Source organism: Pseudoliparis swirei, chromosome 2, assembly GCF_029220125.1.
Source record: "Pseudoliparis swirei isolate HS2019 ecotype Mariana Trench chromosome 2, NWPU_hadal_v1, whole genome shotgun sequence".
Lineage (NCBI taxonomy): Eukaryota > Metazoa > Chordata > Actinopteri > Perciformes > Liparidae > Pseudoliparis > Pseudoliparis swirei.
This window is the reverse complement of record NC_079389.1, coordinates 23,616,145-23,636,918: the sequence shown is the minus strand read 5'-3', so window position 1 is coordinate 23,636,918 and position 20,774 is coordinate 23,616,145. Positions and strand designations below refer to the sequence as shown.

The 20,774-nt window shown below is 49.6% G+C and overlaps 2 protein-coding genes across 4 annotated transcripts in view; one reads left to right on the top strand and one right to left on the bottom strand.

Moving 5' to 3' along the window:
- LOC130202989 (kinesin heavy chain-like) overlaps window positions 1-18,686 on the top strand; it is a 28,698-nt gene extending 10,012 nt beyond the window's left edge. The window contains exons 17-23 of the mRNA XM_056428890.1: window positions 1,823-1,940; window positions 2,090-2,166; window positions 12,069-12,178; window positions 14,898-15,018; window positions 15,154-15,370; window positions 15,549-15,723; window positions 16,884-18,686. Coding sequence (XP_056284865.1) covers window positions 1,823-1,940; window positions 2,090-2,166; window positions 12,069-12,178; window positions 14,898-15,018; window positions 15,154-15,370; window positions 15,549-15,723; window positions 16,884-16,968 — 903 coding nt within the window. The 3' untranslated portion in view covers window positions 16,969-18,686. The remainder of the gene's footprint in view (window positions 1-1,822; window positions 1,941-2,089; window positions 2,167-12,068; window positions 12,179-14,897; window positions 15,019-15,153; window positions 15,371-15,548; window positions 15,724-16,883) is intronic.
- Window positions 18,687-18,866: 180 nt separating this feature from the next.
- Window positions 18,867-20,774, bottom strand: part of arhgap15 (Rho GTPase activating protein 15) — a 12,552-nt gene continuing 10,644 nt past the window's right edge. For all 3 annotated transcript variants that reach the window (XM_056436630.1, XM_056436639.1, XM_056436622.1), the window contains 2 exons: window positions 20,251-20,356; window positions 18,867-20,161 (listed from right to left, as the gene is read on the bottom strand). In XM_056436630.1, coding sequence (XP_056292605.1) covers window positions 19,978-20,161; window positions 20,251-20,356 — 290 coding nt within the window. In that variant the 3' untranslated portion in view covers window positions 18,867-19,977. The remainder of the gene's footprint in view (window positions 20,162-20,250; window positions 20,357-20,774) is intronic.

Genomic DNA, 20,774 nt, shown 5'->3' with positions numbered 1-20,774 from the left:
TAATGTGTTAGGATATACACGACCGTTCAAAAGTGTGGGGTCACCCAAACAATTTGCTGTTTTCCATGAAAACTCACTTTTATTTATCAAATGAATATAAAATCTAGTCAAGACATTGACGAGGTTAGAAATAATGATTTTTATTGTAAATATTAATAAATTAATTCAAACTTGTCTCTCAAAGGAAGGCCAGTTTTAGAGCTTCTCTCACCAGCATAACTGTTTTCCGCTGCGCTCACATAAAAAGGGTTTAAAGGGTTTTATACCCCTCCGCTAGTCTTCTAAGGCGATAACACAATGTACCATTAGACCACTGGAGATGGGCCTCTACACACCTCTGTAGAGACTTCATTACACACCAGAGAATAGTCATTAACACATTAACTATGTAGAGAGTTATGATTCATTTAATGTTATCTTCATTGAAAAAACAGTGCTTTGAAAAATAAGGACATTTCTACGTGACTCCAAACTTTTGAACTTTTGATGAGGACTTGATGGGGACATGACGAGGACATGATGAGGACATGATTGGGACATGATGGGGACATGATGAGGACACGATGAGGACATGACGAGGACATGATGAGGACACGATGGGGACACGACGAGGACACGACGAGGACATGATGGGGACATGATGAGGACACGATGGGGACACGACGAGGACACGATGAGGACATGATGGGGACATGATGGGGACATGACGAGGACATGATGGGGATATGATGAGGACATGATGAGGACTTGATGGGGATATGACGAGGACATGATGAGGACATGATGAGGACATGATGGGGACATGATGAGGACATGATGGGGACATGATGAGGACATGATGAGGATATGATGGGGACATGATGAGGACACGATGGGGACACGATGAGGACATGATGAGGACATGATGGGGACACGATGAGGACATGATGAGGACATGATGAGGATATGATGAGGACATTATGAGGACATGATGAGGACACAATGGGGACATTATGAGGACATGATGGGGACATTATGAGGACATGATGAGGACACGATGGGGACATGATGAGGACATGATGAGGACACGATGAGGACATGATGGGGACACGATGGGGACACGATGAGGACATGATGAGGACTTGATGGGGACATGATGAGGACATGACGAGGACACGATGAGGACACGATGGGGACACGACGAGGACACGGCGAGGACACGATGAGGACATGATGAGGACACGATGGGGACACGACGAGGACACGATGAGGACATGATGGGGACATGATGGGGACATGACGAGTACATGATGAGGACATGATGGGGATATGATGAGGACATGATGAGGACTTGATGGGGATATGATGAGGACATGATGGGGACACGATGGGGACATGATGAGGACATGATGGGGACATGATGAGGACATGATGGGGACATGACGAGGACATGATGAGGACATGATGGGGACATGATGAGGACATGATGGGGACATGATGAGGACATGATGAGGACATGATGGGGATATGATGAGGACATGATGAGGACATGATGGGGACACGATGGGGACATGATGAGGACTTGATGGGGACATGATGAGGACATGAGGACTTGATGGGGACATGACGAGGACATGACGGGGACATGATGGGGACATGATGGGGATATGATGAGGACATGATGGGGACACGATGGGGACATGATGAGGACATGATGAGGACTTGATGGGGACATGATGAGGACATGATGGGGACATGATGGGGACATGATGGGGACATGATGAGGACATGATGAGGACATGAAGAGGACATGATGAGGACATGATGGATGTGCTCGTTGCAGCTCCGGGCGAAGATTGTGTCTCTGGCAGAAGACCTGCATCGGGTGGAGCAGGAGAAGAGGAAGCTGGAGGAGAGTCAGGACGGCCTGATGGAGGAGGTCGCCAAGCTCGACGCTCAAGGTCAGACCAGGTTCATCACGACAGAAACGCTGCTCTCTTATTGGCTGTCTGGTAACACCAACACAGTTCAACACACGGGACACCAATACAGGTGTGTGTGTGTGTGTGTGTGTGTGTGTGTGTGTGTGTGTGTGTGTGTGTGTGTCCAGGTCAAATGCACGAGGTGTCGGTGATGGACAAAGAGAAAGAACACATGAGCCGACTGAAGGATGCTGTTGAGATAAAGGTAGAAATCCATCATGGTCTCACGTTGTGTTTCTAAACCAATCACAAGGGGGCAGGAGTGAGTCATGTAGTGGAGGGTAGGGTATGGGAGTGAGTCATGTAGTGGAGGGTAGGGTACAGGAGTGAGTCATGTAGTGGAGGGTAGGGTACAGGAGTGAGTCATGTAGTGGAGGGTAGGGTATAGGAGTGAGTCATGTAGTGGAGGGTAGGGTATAGGAGTGAGTCATGTAGTGGAGGGTGGGGTACAGGAGTGAGTCATGTAGAGAGGGTACAGGAGTGAGTCATGTGGTGGAGGGTAGGGTACAGGGTGAGTCATGTAGTGGAGGGTGGTGGGCACAGGAGTGAGTCATGTAGTGGAGGGTAGGGGCAGGAGTAAATCATCTAGTGGAGGGTAGGGTACAGGAGTGAGTCATGTAGTGGAGGGTAGGGTACAGGAGTGAGTCATGTGGTGGAGGTGGGTGCAGGAGTGAGTCATATGAGTGGAGGTAGGGGTACAGGAGTGAGTCATGTAGTGGAGGGAGGGGCAGGGGTGAGTCATGTGGTGGAGGGGTACAGGAGTGAGTCATGTAGTGGAGGGTAGGGTACAGGAGTGAGTCATGTAGTGGAGGGTAGGGTAGGGTGAGTGAGTCATGAGTGGAGGGTAGGGTACAGGAGTGAGTCATGTAGTGGAGGGTAGGGTACAGGAGTGAGTCATGTAGTGGAAGGTAGGGTATAGGGATGAGTCATGTAGTGGAGGGTAGGGTACAGGAGTGAGTCATGTAGTGGAGGGTAGGGTACAGGAGTGAGTCATGTAGTGGAGGGTAGGGTACAGGAGTGAGTCATGTAGTGGAGGGTAGGGTACAGGAGTGAGTCAGTGGAGGGTAGGGTACAGGAGTGAGTCATGTAGTGGAGGGTAGGGTACAGGAGTGAGTCATGTAGTGGAGGGTAGGGTACAGGAGTGAGTCATGTAGTGGAGGGTACAGGAGTGAGTCATGTAGTGGAGGGTAGGGTATAGGAGTGAGTCATGTAGTGGAGGGTAGGGTACAGGAGTGAGTCATGTAGTGGAGGGTAGGGTATAGGAGTGAGTCATGTAGTGGAGGGTAGGGTACAGGAGTGAGTCATGTAGTGGAGGGTAGGGTAGGAGTGAGTCATGTAGTGGAGGGTAGGGTACAGGAGTGAGTCATGTAGTGGAGGGTAGGGTACAGGAGTGAGTCATGGAGGGTAGGGTATAGGGTGAGGTCATGTAGTGGAGGGTAGGGTACAGGAGTGAGTCATGTAGTGGAGGGTAGGGAGCAGGAGTGAGTCATGGAGGGTAGGGTAGGGTATAGGAGTGAGTCATGTAGTGGAGGGTATGGTATAGGAGTGAGTCATGTATTGGAGGGTACAGGAGTGAGTCATGTAGTGGAGGGTAGGGTACAGGAGTGAGTCATGTAGTGGAGGGTAGGGTACAGGAGTGAGTCATGTAGTGGAGGGTAGGGTATAGGAGTGAGTCATGTAGTGGAGGGTAGGGTACAGGAGTGAGTCATGTAGTGGAGGGTAGGGTACAGGAGTGAGTCATGTAGTGGGGTGGGGCACAGGAGTGAGCTGCAGTGACAGGAGGGTAGGGTACAGGAGTGAGTCATGTAGTGGAGGGTAGGGTATAGGAGTGAGTCATGTAGTGGAGGGTAGGGTACAGGAGTGAGTCATGTAGTGGAGGGTAGGGTACAGGAGTGAGTCATGTAGTGGAGGGTACATGAGTGAGTCATGTAGTGGAGGGTAGGGTATAGGAGTGAGTCATGTTGTGGAGGGTAGGGTAGGAGTGAGTCATGTAGTGGAGGGTAGGTGTAGTGGGTCATGGAGGAGGTATAGTAGGGTGAGTCATGTAGTGGAGGGTAGGGTACAGGAGTGAGTCATGTAGTGGAGGGTATGGTACAGGAGTGAGTCATGTAGTAGAGGGTAGGGTACAGGAGTGAGTCATGTAGTGGAGGGTAGGGTATAGGGTGGAGTGAGTCAGTGGTGGAGGGTGGGTAGGAGTGAGTCATGTAGTGGAGGGTAGGGTACAGGAGTGAGTCTGTAGTGGAGGGTAGGGTACAGAGTCAGGTAGGAGTGAGTCATGTAGTGGAGGGTAGGGTACAGGAGTGAGTCATGTAGTGGAGGGTAGGGTACAGGAGTGAGTCATGTAGTGGAGGGTAGGGTACAGGAGTGAGTCATGTAGTGGAGGGTAGGGTATAGGAGTGAGTCATGTAGTGGAGGGGACAGGAGTGAGTCATGTAGTGGAGGGTATACAGGAGTGAGTCATGTAGTGGAGGGTAGGGTATAGGAGTGAGTCATGTAGTGGAGGGTAGGGTATAGGAGTGAGTCATGGAGGGTAGGGTATAGGAGTGAGTCATGTAGTGGAGGGTGGGGCAGTGGTAGTGGAGGGTAGTGAGCTGCATGGCGTGGAGGAGTGGGTAGTGGAGGGTACAGGAGTGAGTCATGTAGTAGAGGTAGGGCAGGAGTGAGTCATGTAGTGGAGGGTAGGGTACAGGAGTGAGTCATGTAGTGGAGGGTAGGGAGGTACAGGAGTGAGTCAAGTGAAAGGAGGGTAGGGTATAGGAGTGAGTCATGTAGTGGAGGGTAGGGTACAGGAGTGAGTCATGTAGTGGAGGGTAGGGTATAGGAGTGAGTCATGGAGGGTAGGGTATAGGAGTGAGTCATGTAGTGGAGGGTAGGGTATAGGAGTGAGTCATGGTGGAGGGTAGGGCAGGAGTGGAGTCATGGTGGAGGGTAGGAAGCAGGAGTGAGTCATGTAGTGAGGGTAGGGTACAGGGAGTGAGTCATGTAGTGGAGGTGGGGTACAGGGGTGAGTCATGTAGTGGAGGTAGGGTACAGGAGTGAGTCATGTAGTGGAGGGTAGGGCACAGGAGTGAGTCATGTAGTGGAGGGTAGGGGTATAGGAGTGAGTCAGTGGAGGGTAGGGCAGGGTGAGTCATGCAGTGGAGGGTAGGGTAGGAGTGAGTCATGTAGTGGAGGCAGAGTGAGCTACAGGTACAGGAGTGAGTCATGTAGTGGAGGGTAGGGTAGGGAGTGAGTCATGGAGGGTAGGGTACAGGAGTGAGTCATGTAGTGGAGGGTAGGGTACAGGAGTGAGTCATGTAGTAGAGGGTAGGGTACAGGAGTGAGTCATGTGGAGGGTAGGGTACAGGAGTGAGTCATGGAGAGGGTAGGAGTGCGTAGTACAGGAGTGAGTCATGTAGTGGAGGGTAGGGGGAGTGAGTCATGTAGTGGGGTAGGTGGCAGGAGTGAGTCATGTAGTGGAGGGTAGGTACAGGAGTGAGTCATGTAGTGGAGGGGGGGTACAGGAGTGAGTCATGTAGTGGAGGGTAGGGTATAGGAGTGAGTCATGTAGTGGAGGGTAGGGTACAGGAGTGAGTCATGTAGTGGAGGGTAGGGTACAGGAGTGAGTCATGTAGTGGAGGGTAGGGTACAGGAGTGAGTCATGTATTGGAGGGTACATGAGTGAGTCATGTAGTGGAGGGTAGGGTACAGGAGTGAGTCATGTAGTGGAGGGTAGGGTACAGGAGTGAGTCATGTAGTGGAGGGTAGGGTACAGGAGTGAGTCATGTAGTGGAGGGTAGGGTACAGGAGTGAGTCATAGTGGAGGAAAAGCAGGAGTGAGTCATGGAGGAGGGTATAGGAGTGAGTCATGTAGTGGAGGGTAGGGTATAGGAGTGAGTCATGTAGTAGAGGGTACAGGAGTGAGTCATGTAGTGGAGGGTAGGGTATAGGAGTGAGTCATGGAGGGTAGGGTATAGGAGTGAGTCATGTAGTGGAGGGTAGGGTATAGGAGTGAGTCATGTAGTGGAGGGTAGGGTACAGGAGTGAGTCATGTAGTAGAGGGTAGGGTATAGGAGTGAGTCATGTAGTGGAGGGTAGGGTACAGGGAGTGAGTCATGTAGTGGAGGGTGAGGGTACAGGGTGAGTCATGTAGTGGAGGTAGGGTACAGGAGTGAGTCATGTAGTGGAGGGTAGGGTAGGAGTGAGTCGTGGTGGGGTAGGCACAGGAGTGAGTCATGTAGTGGAGGGTAGGGGTATGGGAGTGAGTCATGTAGTGGAGGGTAGGGTACAGGAGTGGACGGTGTAGTGGAGGGTACAGAGTGAGTCATGTAGTGGAGGGTAGGGTATAGGAGTGAGTCATGTAGTGGAGGGTAGGGTACAGGAGTGAGTCATGTAGTGGAGGGTAGGGTATAGGGGTGAGTCATGTAGTGGAGGGTAGGGTACAGGAGTGAGTCATGTAGTGGAGGGTAGGGTACAGGAGTGAGTCATGTAGTGGAGGGTAGGGTACAGGAGTGAGTCATGTAGTAGAGGGTAGGTCATGTAGTGGAGGGTAGGGTACAGGAGTGAGTCATGTGGGGGTAGGCACAGAGTGAGTCATGTAGTGGAGGGTAGGCAGGAGTGAGTCATGTAGTGGAGGGTAGGGTATAGGGGTGAGTCATGTAGTGGAGGGTAGGGTACAGGAGTGAGTCATGTAGTAGAGGGTAGGGTACAGGAGTGAGTCATGTAGTGGAGGGTAGGGTATAGGAGTGAGTCATGTAGTGGAGGGTAGGGTACAGGAGTGAGTCATGTAGTGGAGGGTAGGGGTACAGGAGTGTCATGTAGTGGAGGTGGGGTACAGGAGTGAGTCATGTAGTGGAGGGGAGGGCACAGGAGTGAGTCATGTAGTGGAGGGTAGGGTATAGGAGTGAGTCATGTAGTGGAGGGTAGTGGAGGGGTAGGGAGTCATGTAGTGGAGGGTAGGGTATGGGGTGAGTCATGTAGTGGAGGGTAGGGTGGGGGGAGTGAGTCATGTAGTGGAGGGTAGGGTACAGGAGTGAGTCATGTAGTGGAGGGTAGGGTACAGGAGTGAGTCATGTAGTGGAAGGTAGGGTATAGGGGTGAGTCATGTAGTGGAGGGTAGGGTACAGGAGTGAGTCATGTAGTGGAGGGTAGGGTACAGGAGTGAGTCATGTAGTAGAGGGTAGGGTACAGGAGTGAGTCATGTAGTGGAGGGTAGGGTACAGGAGTGAGTCATGTAGTGGAGGGTAGGGTATAGGGGTGAGTCATGTAGTGGAGGGTAGGGTATAGGAGTGAGTCATGTAGTGGAGGGTAGGGTACAGGAGTGAGTCATGTAGTAGAGGGTAGGGGTGAGTCATGTGAGTGGAGTAGTCATGTAGTGGAGGGTGGGTACAGGGGAGTCATGTAGTGGAGGGTAGGGTACAGGGTGAGTCATGTAGTGGAGGGTAGGTACAGAGTGAGTCATGTAGTGGAGGTAGGGGTAGGGGGTGAGCTGCGTAGTGGAGGGTAGGGTACAGGAGTGAGTCATGTAGTGGAGGTGGCACAGGGGGTGGAGTCATGCAGTGGAGGCAGGGTGGGGTGAGCATAGTGGTGGCAGGAGTGAGTCATGTAGTGGAGGGTAGGGTATAGGAGTGAGTCATGTAGTGGAGGGTACAGGAGTGAGTCATGTAGTAGAGGGTACAGGAGTGAGTCATGTAGTAGAGGGTACAGGAGTGAGTCATGTAGTGGAGGGTAGGGTATAGGAGTGAGTCATGTAGTGGAGGGTATAGGGAGTGAGTCATGTAGTGGAGGGTAGGGTACAGGAGTGAGTCATGGCGTGGAGGGTAGGGTATAGGAGTGAGTCATGTAGTAGAGGGTATGGTACAGGAGTGAGTCATGTAGTGGAGGGTAGGGTATAGGAGTGAGTCATGTAGTGGAGGGTAGGGTATAGGAGTGAGTCATGGAGGGTAGGGTACAGGAGTGAGTCATGTAGTGGAGGGTAGGGTATAGGAGTGAGTCATGAGGAGGTGGGAGGTCATGTGGTAGAGGGTAGAATTATAGAGTGAGTCATGTAGTGGAGGGTAGGGCAGGAGTGAGTCATGTGGTGGAGGGTAGGGCAGGGTGAGTCATGTAGAGGGAGGGTAGGGCATGAGTCATGTAGTGGAGGGTAGGGTATAGGAGTGAGTCATGTAGTAGAGGGTACAGGAGTGAGTCATGTAGTGGAGGGTAGGGTACAGGAGTGAGTCATGTAGTGGAGGGTAGGGTACAGGAGTGAGTCATGTAGTGGAGGGTAGGGTATAGGGATGAGTCATGTAGTGGAGGGTAGGGTACAGGAGTGAGTCATGTAGTGGAGGGTAGGGCACAGGAGTGAGTCACGTAGTGGATGGTAGGGCACAGGAGTGAGTCATGTAGTGGAGGGTAGGGTACAGGAGTGAGTCATCTAGTGGAGGGTAGGGGTATGCAGGGTGAGTGATGCGGTGGAGGGTAGGGTATAGGAGTGAGTCATGTAGTAGAGGGCACAGGAGTGAGTCACGTAGTGGATGGTAGGGCACAGGAGTGAGTCATGTAGTGGAGGGTAGGGTATAGGAGTGAGTCATGTTGTGGAGGGTAGGGTATAGGAGTGAGTCATGTAGAGGAGGGTATGGTACAGGAGTGAGTCATGTAGTGGAGGTAGGGGCAGGAGTGAGTCATGTAGTGGAGGGTAGGGTACAGGAGTGAGTCATAGTGGAGGGTAGGGTACAGGAGTGAGTCATAGTGGAGGGTAGGGTATAGGGGTGAGTCATGCGGTGGAGGGTAGGGAGGAGTAAGTCATGTAGTGGAGGGTAGGGTACAGCAGTGAGTCATGTAGTGGAGGGGAGGGTACAGGAGTGAGTCATGTAGTGGAGGTAGGGTACAGGAGTGAGTCATGTAGTGAGGGTAGGGTACAGGAGTGAGCTCAGTGAGTGGAGGTAGGGTAGGGTGAGTCATGTAGTGGAGGGAGTACAGGAGTGAGTGCAGTGGAGTGGAGTGAGTCATGTAGTGGAGGGTACAGGAGTGAGTCATGTAGTGGAGGGTAGGGTATAGGAGTGAGTCATGAAGGGTACAGGAGTGAGTCATGGAGGGTACAGGAGTGAGTCATGCAGTGGAGGGTAGGGTATAGGAGTGAGGTCATGTAGTGGAGGTAGGGGTACAGGGTGAGTCGCGTAGTGGAGGGTAGGGTACAGGAGTGAGTCATGTAGTAGAGGGTACAGGAGTGAGTCATGTAGTGGAGGGTAGGGTATAGGAGTGAGTCATGTAGTGGAGGGTAGGGTATAGGAGTGAGTCATGGAGGGGAGGGTATGGTACAGGAGTGAGTCATGTAGTGGAGGAAGCAGGGAGTGAGTCATGTAGTGGAGGGTAGGCAGGGAGTGAGTCATGTAGTGGGGGGTAGGGTACAGGAGTGAGTCATGTAGTGGGGGGTAGGGGCACAGGAGGGAGCTGTAGTGGAGGGTAGGGTACAGGAGTGAGTCATGGTGGAGGGTAGGGGTATAGGGAGTGAGTCATGTAGTGGAGGTAGGGGTACAGGAGTGAGTCATGTAGTGGAGGGTAGGGTATAGGAGTGAGTCATGTAGTGGAGGTGGTAGGGCAGGAGGTGAGTCATGTAGTGAGGGTAGGGGTGGGGCAGGGAGTGAGTCATGTAGTGGAGGGTAGGGTACAGGAGTGAGTCATGTGGTGGGAGGGGGGTAGGAGTGAGCTCATGGCAGTGGAGGGTGGGGTGAGTGAGTCGCGTGGTGGAGGGTAGGGTACAGGAGTGAGTCATGCAGTGGAGGGAGGGGTATAGGAGTGGGAGTCATGGTGAGTGGAGGGTAGGGCAGGAGTGAGTCATGTAGTGAGAGGGGTACAGGAGTGGGAGTCATGTAGTGGAGGTAGGGTACAGGAGTGAGTCATGTAGTGGAGGGTAGGGTACAGGAGTGAGTCATGTAGTGGAGGGTAGGGTGTAGGAGTGAGTCATGGGGTGGAGGGTAGGGTAGGAGTGAGCCATGTAGGGTGGGGTAGTGCAGGAGGAGCTCCGTAGTGGAGGGTGGGGGAGTGAGTCATGTAGTGGAGGGTAGGCAGTAGGAGTGAGTCTAGTGGAGGGTAGGGGCACAGAGTGAGTCGAGTGGAGGGTGAGGGTACAGGAGTGAGCCATGTGGTGGAGGGTGGGGAGTGTAGTGGAGGGGTAGGGTACAGGGTGAGTCATGTGGTGGAGGGTAGGTACAGGAGTGAGTCATGTAGTGGAGGGGTAGGGTAGGAGTGAGCCATGTAGTGGAGGGTAGGGTACGGGAGTGAGTCATGTAGTGGAGGGTAGGGTACAGGAGTGGCCGCGTAGTGGAGGGTAGGTATAGGAGTGAGTCGTAGTGGAGGTAGGGTACAGGAGTGAGTCAGTGAGGAGGGTAGGCATAGGGGTGAGTCATGTAGTGGAGGGTAGGGGTACAGGAGTGAGTCATGTAGTGGAGGGTAGGGTACAGGAGTGAGCTGCGTAGTGGAGGGTAGGCAGGAGTGAGTCATGTAGTGGAGGTAGGTATAGGAGTGAGCTGCGAGGTGGAGGGGTAGGGTACAGGAGTGAGTCATGTAGTGGAGGGTAGGGTACAGGAGTGAGTCATGTAGTGGAGGGTAGGGCACAGGAGTGAGTCATGGTGGAGGGTGGGGTACAGGGAGTGATGTGGTGGAGGTAGGTACAGGAGTGAGTCATGTAGTGGAGGGTAGGGGGGTGGAGTCATGTGGTGGAGGTAGGCACAGGAGTGAGTCATGTAGTGGAGGGTAGGGCACAGGAGTGAGTCGTAGTGGAGGGTAGGGCAAGGAGTGAGTCATGTAGTGGAGGGTAGGGTACATGAGTGAGTCATGAAGTGGAGAGGTAGGGTACAGGGAGTGAGTCATGTAGTGGAGGGTAGGGTACAGGGTGGAGTCATGTAGTGGAGGGTAGGGTACAGGAGTGAGTCATGTAGTGGAGGTGAGGGTACAGGAGTGAGTCTGCGGTGGAGGGTAGGGGTACAGGAGTGAGTCATGTAGTGGAGGGTAGGGTATAGGAGTGAGTCATGTAGAGGAGGGTAGGGTACAGAGTGGGAGTCATGTAGTGGAGGGTAAGGGTATAGGAGTGAGTCATGTAGTGGAGGGTAGGGTATAGGAGTGAGTCATGTAGTGGAGGGTACAGGAGTGAGTCATGTAGTAGAGGGTACAGGAGTGAGTCATGTAGTAGAGGGTAGGGTACAGGAGTGAGTCATGTAGTGGAGGGTAGGGTACAGGAGTGAGTCATGTAGTGGAGGGTAGGCAGGGTGAGTCATGTGGTGGAGGGTAGGGTACAGGAGTGAGTCATGTAGTGGAGGGGGGATCAGGGTGCAATAGCAAGGTGAGTGAGTCATGTAGTGGAGGGTAGGGCAAGGAGTGAGTCATGTAGTGGGGGGTAGGGTACAGGAGTGAGTCATGTAGTGGAGGGTAGGGTACATGAGTGGTAGGGGCAGGGAGTCATTTAGTGGAGGGTAGGGTACAGGAGTGAGTCATGTAGTGGAGGGTAGGGCACAGGAGTGAGTCATGTGCAGTGGGAGGGTAGGGCAGGAGTGAGTCATGTAGTGGAGGTAGGGTATAGGAGTGAGTCATGTAGTAGAGGGTAGGGGTACAGGAGTGAGTCATGTAGTGGAGGGTAGGAGTATAGGAGTGAGTCATGTAGTGGAGGGTAGGGTACAGGAGTGAGTCTGCAGTGGAGGTAGGGTACAGGAGTGAGTCATGTAGTGGAGGGTAGGGCACAGGAGTGAGTCATGTAGTGGAGGGTAGGGTACAGGAGTGAGTCATGTAGTGGAGGGTAGGGTACAGGAGTGAGTCATGTAGTGGAGGGTAGGGTACAGGAGTGAGTCATGTAGTGGAGGGTAGGGCAGGAGTGAGTCATGTGCAGTGGAGGGTAGGGTACAGGAGTGAGTGAGTCATGTAGTGGAGGGTAGGGGTATAGGAGTGAGTCATGTAGTGGAGGGTAGGGGTACAGGAGTGAGTCATGCAGGAGGGTAGGGTTAGGAGGAGTCATGGTGGAGGTAGGGGGTAGGGAGCACGTAGTGGAGTGGCAGGGTACAGGAGTGAGTCGCAGTGAGGCAGGGCAGGGAGTGAGTCATGTAGTGGAGGGTAGGGTACAGGAGTGAGTCATGTAGCTCAGGTTCTGTGTCTCCGTAGAGAACCCTGGAGGAGCAGATGGAGAACCACAGAGAAGTCCATCACAAGCAGCTGAGTCGCCTCCGAGACGAGATCGAGCAGAAGCACCGAGTGGTGGAGCAGTTCAAAGAGTAGGTTATTGATTATGACCGATCAGGGCCTGATGATCATCAGAAGTGATCAGTGACTGACGGGTTCTAATCAAAGTAGAGTAATAGTTGTATTATTGTGATTTAAACCCAGTTGTCTTTGTGATGTGGAAGTTTCTCTTCTTCTAAGTCACTTTTAAGTCATTCGTTTTTTCTTTTAAATCGATAAAACGATTTTCTCCCAGAATTTTTTCCCCCCAAAAGGTTCGTAACCCCCCAAATTTTCCAAGGCCCCACTTTGAGGCGTTTGAGGCTTTTGGTTTTTGGAGCTCGGCCCCCGGGGTTCAGGTTTTGGGGTTTTATTTTAGGTGTTTTAGGGTCTCCTAAACTGGAAATTTGTCTGATTTAAAAAAACCTTGGGGAAAATTTGGGTCAAAACAAAGGGGAACTTAGGGAACCAAATTTCCCTCCCCTGGGTTCCCCCCCGGGAAAACCTGTTTTTTCCTATTGGGGGCCCCAAAAAACCCAAATGTCAAAAAACAACAAAACACAGCAAGGTTTTTTATTAAAAAAGTTTGGGAAAGGTTTCCTGGAAAGAAAAGAGAGCAAGCCCAAAAACCAAAGGGTCCTTTAAAAGGGAAACGGTGGTTGGTTTTTTTTGTCCCCAAAAAATTGAATTTTTCGCCTCAAACATTTAAGTTTTTTGTGTTTCCTAAACCCCAAAGGAAACTCGCCTTTAACCAATGAGAAGTCTTTAAATGTTCGAGAAGAAGGAAAAGAACAGGGTTTCTTCCCGGCCTGGGTTTCCCAAAGGGTTCAGCCCGGTTACCCGGGCTTTTTTCCACTGCCCCCTTAAAAATTTTGGGGTCGCCCCTTGGGAAATTTAAAACCCAAAACCTTGGTAATTTGGCCAAAAATTGGGGAACCCTTTTTGAAGGGGGAAACCCCATTTCCCCCTCCCTGGATTCCCTTCCAAAAAGAAAAAATTTTTGGTTCCATTTGGCAAAAACCCCAAAAAAACTCAAAAACCCAAAAACAACAACAAAAAAAACAGGCAGAACAAGCTGTTTGGGATTTTCCAGGAAAGAATTTCAAAGTCCAGGGATCCAACCCCGGATTCCCCCTTTTTCCTTTAAAAAGGGCCCCCTTTAAAGGGAAACGTTTTTGGGTTTTTTTGGTTGTTTTACGTATTTGGGGTTATGTTGGCATTAAGTTTAAAGTTTAATTTTGGGTTTTGGTTGTTTCCCCAAAAAGGGACGTTTTAGGGATGGGTTTTTTCATTTAAAATTGGATGGGGGAAAAGGGGGGTTTTTGGAGTTGGGTTTGGGTTTTAGGGAAAAGGGTTGGAAGTTTTGTTTCGAGCTGGACGTTAAAAAATTTTGTTGGGGTTTTGGGCCCAAAAAGTTTTGCCAAATTTGGAACCGTTTTTGGTTGTTTTGACCTAAAAGGTTGGGTTTTTGGTTAAAGTTGGAAAATTTTGGAAAAAATTAAAAAATTTGGTTTTTGACCCCGGAGTTGGGGGGGGAAGGGTTTTTTGAGGGACGTGGGTTTGGGTTTCGATTTTGGGGGGGTTTTTTCGTTGGGAAAGGTGGGTTTGGATTTGGTTGTTTTAAAAGGGGTTTGGTTGTTTCGCGTTTGGGGTTGGTTGGAGTTGGGGCGTTGGGTGTTGGATGTTGGTTGTTTCGGCGTTGGAGTTGGAGTTGGGTTGGCTTGGGGTTTGGGCGTTGGAATTTTTTGGTTGTTTCCCGGGCGCTTTTTTGTTGGATGTTGGTTGTTTCGACTTTTGGGGTTGGAAAAAGTTGGTTTTTTGGGTTGGGTGGGTTTTGTTTTGGACGGGGGTTGGGCGACGGGGGGCCGGGGGGAGTTGGGTTTTGAGGGGGGACGCCTTTGGAAAAAATTTTTATGGGGGGGCCCCTTTTTTTTTTAAAAAAAAATTTTTTTTTTTTTGGGTTTTTGGGGAGGTTAAACCCCTTTTTTTTTGGGGGGCCCCCGGGGTTTTTATGGGTTTTTTTTTTTTAAAAAAAGGGGGGGAGGTTTTTTTTTTTTAAAAAAATTTTTTTTTTTTAAAAATTTTTGGGGTTTTCCCAAGGGTTTTTTCCCCTTAAAAAAGGGGGGTTTTTTTTTTTGGGGAAAAAATTTTTTGGGGAATGGGCCCCCCTTTTTTTTGGGGGGGGGGTTTTTTTTTTTTTTAAAAGGGGGTTTGGTTTTTTTTTTTGGGGTTTTTTTTTTTTTTCCCTTTTTTTTGGGGGGGGAAAAAAGGGGGGGGGGGGGGCTGGGGAGGGGAAAAATTTTGGGGGAAAAAAAAACCCGGGGGGGGGGGGGAAAAGTCGATGTTGGACGTTGGATGTTGGTTGTTTCGACGTTGGATGTTGGTTGTTTCGACGTTGGATGTTGGACGTTTGATGTTGGATGTTGGTTGTTTCGACGTTGGACGTTGGATGTTGGATGTTGGTTGTTTCGACGTTGGACGTCGGATGTTGGTTGTTTCGATGTTGGTTGTTTCGACGTTGGACGGTGGATGTTGGATGTTGGTTGTTTTGACTTTGGATGTTGGTTGTTTCGACGTTGGATGTTGGTTGTTTCGACGTTGGACGTTGGATGTTGGATGTTGGTTGTTTCGACGTTGGACGTTGGATGTTGGTTGTTTCGACGTTGGACGTTGGATGTTGGTTGTTTCGACGTTGGATGTTGGATGTTGGTTGTTTCGACTTTGGATGTTGAACATCAGTGTGTGTGTTCAGGGGTGATCCGGGTTTTCCCGTTTCTTGTTCCGACAGAGTTCGGAGAACGACGGCGACGAGGCCGGCGGCAGTCTGGCTCAGAGGCAGAGGATCGTCTTCCTGGAAAATAACCTGGAGCAGCTGAGCAAGGTCCACAAGCAGGTGAGCCGCCGGAGAGCTTTACCTTTGGGTCGGCCGAAGCTCGGTTCCATCCCCGCTCTCTTCCCATAGTTGCGTGTTGAAGTGCCCTTGAGCAAGACGCTGAACCCCCAGCTGCTTCTCCTTTGTGCTCTTCAGCTCGTGAGGGACAACGCTGACCTTCGCTGCGAGCTCCCCAAGCTAGAGAAGCGTCTGCGGGCGACGGCGGAGCGAGTGAAAGCTCTGGAAGCGACCCTGAGAGAGGCCAAGGAGTCGGCCGCGAGGGACCGCAAACGCTACCAACAGGAAGTGGACCGCATCACGGAGGCGGTGCGCTCCAAGAACGTCTCCAGGAGAGGACACTCGGCTCAGATAGGTGAGGGCGTGTCGGTTACTACCCTCCAGCACACAGACCGGTGATTCAGATCGTCAGACCAAAAGCTTCTAAGAGCCAAGGGTTCTTCCTCGGAGGACGTTCCCGGAGTGGAGTGTACGTTCCAGCAGCGTCAGACTGAAGCCAACCGCCGACTCACCTGTCACCTGTCTCCATGCAGCCAAGCCAATCAGAGCCGGACATCAGCACCATCAGCACCCGTCCTCCTCTGCACCCGTCAGACTGGCCATCCGAGGAGGCGGGGTCAGGTCCAGTCCACGTCATCACTCCCCCCGACAGCAACCGCCTCAACAACCAGAGAAACAACAACAACAACAACCTCATCAGAGCTTCAAGTAAGCAACAGGTGAGTCAAAAACAACACAACCACGTTAGTGACCACAGCAACCACGTTAACAACCACGTTAACGGCCACGTTAACAACCACAGCAACCACGTTAACAACTACATTAACAACCACGTTAACAACCACGTTAACGGCCACAGCAACCACGTTAACAACCACGTTAACAACCACGTTAACAACCACAGCAACTACGTTAACAACCACGTTAACGGCCACAGCAACCACGTTAACAACCACGTTAACGGCCACGTTAACAACCACGTTAACAACCACGTTAACGGCCACGTTAACAACCACGTTAACAACCACAGCAACCACGTTAACAACCACGTTAACAACCACGTTAACGGCCACAGCAACCACGTTAACAACCACGTTAACAACCACGTTAACGGCCACAGCAACCACGTTAACAACTACGTTAACAACCACGTTAACAACTACATTAACAACCACGTTAACAACCACGTTAACGGCCACAGCAACCACGTTAATTACCACATTAACAACTACATTAACAACCACGTTAACAACCACGTTAACAACCACGTTAACGGCCACAGCAACCACATTAACAACCACGTTAACAACTACGTTAACAACCACGTTAACAACCACGTTAACGGCCACAGCAACCACGTTAACAACCACGTTAACAACCACGTTAACAACCACAGCAACCACATTAACAACCACATCGACCACAGCAACCACGTTAACAACCACAGCAACCACGTTAACAACCACATCGACCACAGCAACCACGTTAACGACCATAACAACCACGTTAACGATCACAGCAACCGCGTTAACAATCACCGCAACCATGTTAGCGACCACATCGACCACAGCAACCACGTTAACGACCATAGCAACCACGTTAACAACCACAGCAACCACGTTAACGACCAGATCAACAACGTTAACGACCATAGCAACCACTTTAACAACCATAACAACCACGTTAGCGACCACAGCAACCACGCTATCAACCACATCAACCATCTTAGTGACCACCACAACAAGGCGGGATTTAGAGCAGGTGAAGGGAACAGCCAATCAGGAGACAGACACAGAAAGCAGGGCGGGATGGAGGGAACCCCCGATGTGTATGTTTACCTGAAGGTGTTTCACTTCCTGTCTTCTCAGGTGGAAGACAACGCCAGATGAGTTTTCACCGCTCTGCCTTCCTGGATCCTCCTCTGCCCACTTTCTAACAGCCATTCCACCTTAACAGCCATTCCACCTTAACGGCCAACAAGTGCTTATTATCTCTTTGGCTTTTCATTCAGTCAATTCAGTTGGATAACAAGTTTAATAAATACAAATAAATGATAGTACCTGATAATGGTAAATAAGTTGAATAATTGGCTTTGACAGGTTAAATAATGTCATCATAAATATGTTAAATTAATTCAATAATGTGTTTAAAGTGGCAACAGACAACTTCATGAATGTATTTGATCTTCTCGGGACTACAGGGGCGTTAGCTCATGAGCTATAACTCATCAATATGATTATCACGCACCGCCTCTGGTGAACAGCCAAGAGTTTTTATTTTGCTCATTTTAGAAGAAAAACGGCATCGATTGTGAAAACAATGTTTGTTAATCATTTTGATATAGTGAAATACAAACAACTCGTCTATTGCCACTTTAATGACTTATCGAGTTAATGAGTTAATAACAGTTGAATAAGTCAGTTCCTAATAATAATAATAAGTTTCTACCTGCAGTTGGAGGAGTTGAATGAAAATAACTCGAAGGAGTTTTCTTTCGATTCTCCGACGGAAAGATGTTGATATGAATCTAAATGTTTAAATCTCACTTGATAGAATAGAAGTCATCAGTCATCATTACAGGTGGAACGTTTCCACTTTTACATTCCGGCCCCGTGAATCGATGTTCAGGAAAATAAAATAACAATGAATGTTTTTAAGTGAACACATGGTGTCAGAGGTGATGTGAGGAACATCTGGATGTAAAGTTGACCTCATGGATGATCTGTGTTTCCTCCTCTGGAACAGCTGGAACAATCATTTATGTTCACGTCGTGTTCCTGAGCTTTGAGGAACATTTACAGCGTTGTCATCGTGATGTACCGTCCACACAAACAACAACAACAACAACACAATGTTCATCGTCTGAACTGTGTCCCTTTTGGAAAATAAATACATGAACAGTTAGGAATAATAAAATAAAACCAGATATAATGAAGAACTCGTTGTAATTGTTGTTATAGTTACAATACAAGACGGCACAAAAGTTACATAATGATGAGATATTGTTGAATTAAGTAATTTAATGATTAAAGAAATAAAGGATATCGGAACTTTATTAAATTATGACGTTACTTCCAAAAGCACAATTTAACATGATAAATGTAGACATGAAGATATTGTGACTTTCCTTTAGAAATTCACATATATACATATATATATAAATGTATATACATATATATGTATATATATATAAATATATACATACATATATATGTATATATATTTGTGTAAATATTTATTTATATAATTTTATTATAAATATATTTCCGTTTTTTTTATTTGATAACATTTTGACTTTTTATATCAGTCAAATATACGTGACATACAATAAATACATATGAATAAAACAGAAGTTATGGATAGCCCAATACTTCACTCCATATTGACGTATACTGATGTACATTTTTGTTTTATTATTCCTAACATTTGACGATGTTTTTATTTTCCTGGCCTGAATGTTTAATCAACCTGATATTGTGTTTTTTAAAACTAATTTATAGATTTTTGAAATGGTTGTCTTTGCTACCTGAGACGTGTTCCTCCGCTCAGATTGTTTCTACCGCTGTAAACTTTCCACGGTGATGAAGTGTTCTGTGTCTGTTGTCGCTGAACGTTGTTCTGAAGTTTTTATTGTCGTGTTCTTCACGTGTTATTAAAGTGTAGCTCAGTTAGCGTGTCCATCATTACGCGATGTCGTGAGCATCCAGCTGAGGTCGGCGTGCTCGTCTCCACCTCGTGATAACCAGCTGAGTATAAGTCCATATTTACCAGATATCTTCCGTATGTGTAGATGAGCAACCGGAAGTGAACCTTTGACCTCTAGAAACACGTAACAGATGCTTTACAACACGTTCAGATATTTAAAAAGCTTTATTACAGTTTGGATGAACACATCTCGCTGTGTAACATTAGTCAATCAAGCCAATCACAGCCTCATAACTCTGTTGTTACTGAGGGATCCTCCAGCTGTTACGCAACATTTTACTGGACCAGGATTAATCTCACCAGACGGATTCATAGTAGTTTTGTTTCTAAGGTTTGATATTAAATCTGAAAGTATTCTTTCAGAAATCATCTGCTTATAGTTTAAAGTCTCTGTTTTCTATCCAACCGACACCTTCTGTGATGAGTTTGATGACCAGAGTCCAAACATCAAACAGAACAGTCTTCAATCTGGACTTAAAGGAGCTGAGGGTCTCTGAGGGCCTTTAAGGGGCCTCTGAGGGTCTCTGATGGTTTCTAAGGGGCCTCTGAGGGTTTTTAAGGGGTCTCTGAGGGTATCTAAGTGCTCACTGAGGGCCTTTAAGGGGCCTCTGAGGGTCTCTGAGGGTTTCTAAGGGGCCTCTGATGGTCTCTGAGGGTCTCAGATGGTTTCTAAGGGGCCTCTGATGGTCTCTGAGGGTCTCGGATGGTTTCTAAGGGGCATCTGAGGGTCTTTGAGGGGCCTCTGATGGTCTCTGAGGGTTTCTGATGGTCTCTAAGGGGCCTCTGAGGGTCTTTGAGGGGCCTCTGATGGTTTCTGATGGTCTCTAAGGGGCCTCTGAGGGTCTTTGAGGGGCCTCTGATGGTCTCTAAGGGGCCTCTGAGGGTCTTTGAGGGGCCTCTGATGGTTTCTAAGGGGCCTCTGAGGGTCTTTGAGGGGCCTCTGATGGTTTCTGAGGGTTTCTGATGGTCTCTAAGAGGCCTCTGAGGGTCTTTGAGGGGCCTCTGATGGTCTCTGAGGGTCTCTGATGGTTTCTAAGGGGCCTCTGAGGGTCTTTGAGGGGCCTCTGATGGTCTCTGAGGGTTTCTGATGGTCTCTAAGGGGCCTCTGAGGGTCTTTGAGGGGCCTCTGATGGTTTCTAAGGGGCCTCTGATGGTCTCTGAGGGTCTCTGATGGTTTCTAAGGGGCCTCTGACGGTCTCTAAGGGGCCTCTGAGGGTCTCAGTAGACCTGCAGGTCTCGGGTCCCCCTCGGGACTCTTCACTTCCTGTCCAGGCTGAAGATCTCTTGGCTCTCGATGAGGATGAACTCCACGATCTGGGTCTGGTAGACCATGTTGACCGCCATGTTGCCGGCGTCCAGCTCGGGCCACATGAGCGTGGGGCCGAACACGATGCCGAGGCCCTGCGTGGACATCAGGTTCCTCCTGGAGCACGACAGAACCCTGAAAGACACGCGGCGGACACATGGGAGCCTGCAGAGCCCGGCCTGTCAACCACACACGGGAGAGGTCACGGGGTCAGAGGGCCTCACCTGAGCAGGTGGGTGAAGAGCACCTTCATGGTGTCCTGGTTGGGCTGCGGCAGATCCTGGATCAGAGTCTTCATCGCCTGGACTTTGAGTCTGGATTCTTTGATCTCTGTGAGAGCAGCAGGCGGGGGATGATATGTGATAATCTATGAGGAGCATTTAAACTCCAGAGAGCTTCACGTCATGCAGAGAAAACGAGATTTCAAAACACGCCGAAGCATTATAAACATAAAAAGCTGTCAAAAAAACATGAAATAGAATAAAAGTTTCAGTTAAAGAAATAAAATCCAAGAGGGAGACGCAGAACATGATCACTGTCCTGGACTCTGGACACTGGTAAGTCTTCAATCTGGACTTAGAGGAGCTGAGGGTCTCTGATGGTCTATGAGGGTCGCTGGGGGTCTATGAGGGTCTCTGGGGGTCTCTGATGCTCTCTGGGGGTCGCTGGGGGTCTCTGAGGGTCTCTGGGGGTCTCTGATGATCTCTGGGGGTCTCTGAGGGCCTCTGAGGGCCTCAGTAGACCTGCA